Source organism: Nerophis ophidion, linkage group LG02 (assembly GCF_033978795.1).
Source record: "Nerophis ophidion isolate RoL-2023_Sa linkage group LG02, RoL_Noph_v1.0, whole genome shotgun sequence".
Classification (NCBI taxonomy): Eukaryota; Metazoa; Chordata; class Actinopteri; order Syngnathiformes; family Syngnathidae; genus Nerophis; species Nerophis ophidion.
In genome coordinates this window covers 7,337,912-7,344,616 of record NC_084612.1, presented here as the reverse complement: position 1 = coordinate 7,344,616, position 6,705 = coordinate 7,337,912, and the positions used below count along the sequence as shown (strand labels likewise).

The 6,705-nt window shown below is 40.6% G+C and overlaps 1 protein-coding gene across 2 annotated transcripts in view; it reads right to left on the bottom strand.

Moving 5' to 3' along the window:
- Positions 1 to 6,705, bottom strand: part of cylda (cylindromatosis (turban tumor syndrome), a) — a 56,319-nt gene that overhangs the window by 24,348 nt on the left and 25,266 nt on the right. The window contains exon 6 of one of the 2 annotated variants that reach the window (XM_061877018.1): positions 4,391 to 4,507. The exons of the other annotated variant lie outside the window; for it this stretch is intronic. Within the exon in view, the coding sequence (XP_061733002.1) occupies positions 4,391 to 4,507 (117 nt within the window). The remainder of the gene's footprint in view (positions 1 to 4,390; positions 4,508 to 6,705) is intronic. 2 annotated transcript variants of the gene reach the window in all.

Here is a 6,705-nt window from a genome sequence, read left to right as displayed (position 1 = left end):
AACAAAAATTGACCCGTTTGGCCAATAAGTGGTAGAAAATAGATGGATGGATGGATGGCCACAATGCTACCTACTCAGTAGCCTAGCGGTTAGAGTGTCCGCCCGGAGATCCGTAGGTTGGGAGTTCAAACCGGGACCGAGTCATACCAAAGACTAAAAATGGGACCCGTTACCTCCCATTACCACTCAGAATCAACGGTTGGAATTGGGGGTTAAATCCCCACAATTGATTCCCATGCGCGGCACTGCTGCTGCCCACTGCTCCCCTCACCTCCCTGGGGTGAACAAGGGGATGGGTGAAATGCAGACGCCACATCTAGTGTGTGTGTGTGTGTGTGTGTTAACTTAACAATACCCAGCAATATGTTTGGAGGACAAAAGGTAAGGCCTTTAATCCCAGGAACACCATCCTACCGTCAAGCATAGTGGTGGTAGTATTATGCTCTGGGCCTGTTTTGCTGCCATTGGAACAGGTGCTTTACAGAGAGTAAGTGGGACAATAGAAAAGGAGGATTACCTCCAAATTCTTCAGGACAACCTAAAATCATCAGCCCAGAGGTTGGGTCTTCGGCGCAGTTGGGTGTTCCAACAGGACAATGAACCCAAACACACGACAAAAGTGGTAAAACAATGGCTAAATCAGGCCAAAATTAAGGTTTTAGAATGGCCTTCCAAAAGTCCTGTCTTAAACGTGTGGACAATGCTGAAGAAACAAGTCCATGTCAGAAAACCAACAAATTTAACTGAACTGCACACATTTTGTCTAGAGAAGTGGTCAAAAATTCAACCAAAAGCTTGCCACAAGCTTGTGGATGGATATCTGGATGGCGCCTTATTGCAGTGAAACTTGTCAAGGGACATGTAACCAAATATTAACATTACAGTATGTGTACTTTTGACCCAGCAGATTTGATCACATTTTCAGTAGACCCATAATAAATTCATTAAAAAAACTAAAACTTCATGAATGTTTTTTGTGACCAACAAGTTTGTGCTCCAATCACTATCACAAAAAAATAAGAGTTGTAGAAATTATTGGAAATAATTTACAAGTGTATGTGAACTTTTGACTATGACTGTATACAGTGGGGCAAAAAAGTATTTAGTCAGCCACCGATTGTGCAAGTTCTCCCACTTAAAATGTTGACAGAGGTCTGTAATTTTCATCATAGGTACACTTCAACTGTGAGAGACAAAATGTGAAAAAAAAAATCCAGGAATTCACAATGTAGGAATTTTAAAGAATTTATTTGTAAATTACAGTGGAAAATAAGTATTTGGTCAATAACAAAAATTCCACTCAATACTTTGCAATATAACCTTTGTTGGCAATAACAGAGGTCAAACAATTACTATAGGTCTTTACCAGGTTTGCACACACAGTAGCTGGTATTTTGGCCCATTACTCTATGCAGATCTTTACGAGAGGAGTGATGTTTTGGGGCTGTCGCCGAGCAACACAGACTTTCAACTCCCTCCACAGATTTTCTATGGGGTTGAGGTCTGGAGACTGGCTAGGTCACTCCAGGACTTTCAAATGCTTCTTACGGAGCCACTCCTTCAATGCCCGGGCGGTGTGTTTGGGATCATTGTCATGCTGGAAGACCCAGCCACATTTCATCTTCAAAGCTCTCACTGATGGAAGGAGGTTTTGGCTCAAAATCTCACGATACCTGGCCCCATTCATTCTTTCCTGAACACGGATCAGTCGTCCTGTCCCCTTAGCAGAAAAACAGCCCCAAAGCATGTTTCCACATCCATGCTTCACAGAAGGTATGGTGTTCTTGGGATGTATCTCAGTATTTTTCTTCCTCCAAACATGACGAGTTGAGTTTATACCAAAAAGTTCTATTTTGGTTTCATCTGACCACGTGACATTCTCCTAATCCTCTGCTGTATCATCCGTGTGCTCTCTGGCAAACTTCAGACGGGCCTGGACATGCACTGGCTTAAGCAGGGGGACATGTCTGGCACTGCAGGATTTGATTCCCTGTCGGCGTAGTGTTACTGATGGTACCTTTGTTACTTTGGTCCCAGCTCTCTGCAGGCCATTTACCAGGTCCCCCCGTGTGGTTCTGGGATTTTTGCTCTCCGTTCTCATGATCATTTTCACCCCACGGGATGAGATCTTGCATGGAGCCCCAGATCGAGGGAGGTTATCAGTGGTCTTGTATGTCTTGCATTTTCTGATAATTGCTCCCACAGTTGATTTTTTCAAACCAAGCTGCTTGCCTATTGTAGATTCACTCTTCCCAGTCTGGTGCAGGTCTACAATTATTTTCCTGGTGTCCTTCGACAGCTCTTACGTCTTGGTCATAGTGGAGTTTGGAGTCTGACTGTTTGAGGCTGTGGACAGGTGTCTTTTATACAGATAACAAGTTCAAACAGGTTCCATTAATACAGGTAACGAGTGGAGGACAGATGAGCTACTTAAAGAAGAAGTTACAGGTCTGTGAGAGCCAGAGATCTTCCTTGTTTGAAGTGACCAAATACTTATTTTCCACCATAATTTACAAATAAATTCTTTAAAATTCCTACAATGTGAATTCCTGGATTTATTTTTCACATTCTGTCTCTCACAGTTGAAGTGTACCTATGATGAAAATTACAGACCTATGACATCATTTTAAGTGGGAGAACTTGCACAATCGGTGGCTGACTAAATACTTTTTTGCCCCACTGAATATACATACATAAAGCCACCTCGACAGCATGGCAGTTTTTGGATATATTTAAATCGGACCGTAGTCTGACCAACGTGGTCTGTAAATTATGCAAGGCGCTCGTTATTACCGGTATAACACACCACATTTTAGCAAAGCTGTAACTTCCTGACTAAAGACGGAACTAAATACTGAACAGTGCTGCATCTCGAGTTCAGATTGTCACAAAAAAAAAATATCACAAAATGTACAATTTTGATTTTTTTTTAAAATAATGGTCATTTTTCTCAGTTTTGTTTATGTTTACATTTTCACACTTTGCACCATTTTGTTAAACTTTATTTAGCATTTCTTACATGTTCCTTATTTTTGCATCTTAAATTTAGGAGGTTATTGTTAAACATTCAATGTGATTTCAATCATTGGTACTTTAACTTTAACTTTAGAATATTGTTGACATTGTTTGAGTGTGTTCCATGCTTGTGTTGAAATTTATTTTCTACCTTGATAGCTGAGGGGATTATAATCAGAGGAAGGTTACATTTGAAATTTATTTTTTTTCTCCTAGTCCACATTTTCAATGGGTCATAAAAATATCAATAATTATCAGCCATAATTACAAACTAACTTTAACTTTAATAATGATCCAAAGAACATTAGAACTTGGAACTTTTGGATGTTTACGACAGAGTAACACTGCAGAATCAGAGCCCATGTTGAAGAAGCTGCTTGTCAGCATTAATACCACTGATTTTTTCATTATAAAATAACAATATGGCAAGTGTAACACAGACATTGTAAAGCTGTCGGATACTAACTAATCAGGATACTTCATGAGTTTTCCTACAGCTGTTAATGCCAGGAGACTTCTGAAGACTAAGCGTACCACAACTGTAGGATACTTTGGTTCAATTGAATAGAGGCGTTAATTGGGAACACTTACAGTATGTAGACATTTAAATCATTTATTGAGTTGACTATGTACAGTTAAACTCCAAATTTACGCCTATTTTACATCAAAATTAGAATCACAACATCGCTTTTCTGAACATGTAGCACAGATACAAGCCAGATTGTTGGATGCATAATCCAAGCCAGCGCCTGAGGGAAGTCACCACTTGGTTTGTGAGTCATTCCTGACCGGTGTGTATTCTAACGTCAACAAGAGTTGATGCAAATGCTTCCCTGAACTATACGTGAACTCTTCAAAATAAAACAGTTTCCACACTGAGGCTACAGTTGGTGATAGAAATAAAAATACAATTCATCACAAGTGGCACATGATATAATGACATGACATGGGAAGTGGAATACTTGTGAAAATAGGGTATTATACGAGAAACCACATTTACATTCCAGCACCAATGTGAAATACAAAAACAGAAACGACCTCAGACTTTATTAAGGCTTTTGACGAGCAAATATTTTCACGCAGAATCCTATAAAATCTCCCAACTGTGTTAATTTCCAGCATTAATAAAAGCCTTTAGTCAACACCGGTTACAGAGCACAAGTGGGATGTGACGCAACGAATGGTGATGAGGGACGAGACCGCTGGCAAGCTACTGTGACAAATCGAGCATTAAAGTTCATGGCCCTTAAACCTTAAGCTCTTCAGATAAACAGTTCTGAATTAATTTTTACATATTAAAAAACAGGTGCTCGTTGGAAACAGGAGCCCGCCAGCGAGATAGTGGGACGGCGTCCCACGAGTGGCCGCATGTTACCTTCGTCAATGTACCATGTGCTTTTGGATTTGGACTGGACTGGGAGGTCAATAGAGCTGCCATTTAAAGTATAGTAAAAGTCAGACTTGCTCCTACTGCCGCACTGATGAGCTAACCCTGGAAATGACACACAAGAGCACACGCATAATGCATAAAGACGAGCGCGTGTCTTAATGTGCGTGTGTGCATGTTGCACTGGTGGACATGATTGTGTCTGTGTTGTTGTGACAGCAGATGATTAGAAGAATAAAAATCACATGATTGTTAATCGTCAGGAACACACAAAACAAGTACAGTATGATGTATGCATGTCATGTGTATATTAAACCATTGGAGATGCAGCAGAAAATTATAATTTAGTGGAACCTCTGAAATTGAAAGTTGCACAATTCAAAATGTGCACACATATGGGAACCTGTAGGAAAATATCTCTAGATTTGTCACATTGTATGAGACGTCCAAACCACAGTCGTCGCTCGCCATGTCCCCCATTTTTTTTTTTTTAAACATATTCAACAAAATTTTTACCCCAAATTTGACATTTTAAAGCATACAAATGGCTATACAAACAAACATATCAATACTACAATAGTATTGGCAACGAGATGGGACCAAACTAATAAGAGAGCGCTATGATGTCTGTAAAGTGGCCACTAATTCAGGCAGGATCACTCTATTGGATTAATGTTCAAAAATATTTAGAGGGCAGTAAACAGTTTTTTTATGCTCTCAGTATGAAAATAATGATTCCTACTTAGTGTAAATGTATTTATTGCGCTCCTGTCAGAAAAAGATTAACAGTGATAAAGGAAAAATTACGGTATTCATTCTTAGAGGGTACCGTGTGAGTGTGAATGTTGTCTGTCTATCTGTGTTGGCCCTGCGATGAGGTGGCGACTTGTCCAGGGTGTACCCCGCCTTCCGCCCGATTGTAGCTGAGATAGGCGCCAGCGCCCCCCGCGACCCCAAAAGGGAATAAGCGGTAGAAAATGGATGGATGGATGGATTCTTAGAGGGTGTTGTGGTTTCTTTGTTGTTGCTTTTTGTGGCTCTCGTGCGACACTTCCAAAAAAGGTGGATGTAAGGTCATAGTTGACCTTACACAAGACATCCTAAAACCAGATACACAACTTTAGTTCCACGACTATCTAAGGATTAATGATAATTCTTCAGATTTGAGTTCCCTCCCTGAAACTTACTTCAGAAGACGGAACTAAGGTTATTGATGGTGTCACGCATGACATGGCAGCATAGCTCACATCATCAAAGGACTAAGTCTGCAAGCCTAAGACTAAGACTAAGCCAATCCCAACTGCACTCGGGCCAACACAAGACACAAGAAAGATAAGCATTCACACCCACATTCACACACTAGGGCCAATTTAGTGTTGCCAATCAGCCCACAGTATTCCCAGGTGCATGTATTTGGGTGCGGGAGGAAGCTGAAGTACCTGGCGAGAACCCACGCAGTCACAGGGAGAACATGCAAACTACACCAAATCAAACCTAGGACCTTCTCGCTGTAAGGCACGAGCACTAACCACTGCACCACTTTGCTGCCCCTTTATAAGTCCAATATTCTTATACAAAAGGATGGATAATAGTCATTGATAGGGATGGGTATCATTTACTTACTTTTTTGTTTACGTTTACTGAGAGCAAAATGTGTGTCTTTAAAAGGCAGTGCTGTTGCCAAGTGACGTCTGAAGCAGGCTTTGAGCTCAGTGACGGCAGATCTGTTGAGTCTTTTCATTGGAGTATGTTACCCCTGGTTAATGAAAAGATTGAATGTGCTGTCATATCTTCTTCTCCATGTACGGGGTATTGTGTGATGGCAAGCTTGTCACTTTGATCATTGATTTCTTGTTCAGTATTCTCCCGTAGTGGCAGTAGTATGTATGTGTGCGTGTATTACGTTCCTGTGTGATGTTGCCGCCTTCTATTTGATTTCAAGTTCATTTTAGTGTGGTGCCTCTTGTTACTTTCATTAGTAAAAAAAAAGTATTTCCTGCATTGAATTTGCTGTGCCAAAAGTAGCGTGCCACATTATATCAAACGTATCTGCAACAGCATTGTAAACGTAATTATTTAGACTACTCGTTACTAGTAAAAGTTACTGGGTTAGTAATATATGTAAATAACGCAGGTGTCACGAACACTAGTGTTGGCGTGTTAAGAATGGCAATACAATCTAAAAGGGGCACCAAACGTTCTTGGATTCTTCGCTGACACTGACAAAGAGTTGTTTTTTTTGTTCTTGCTATGGACACATCTTTTGGACAAATGTGCTCACTGCAGGTGCTGCGGTGTCCTTC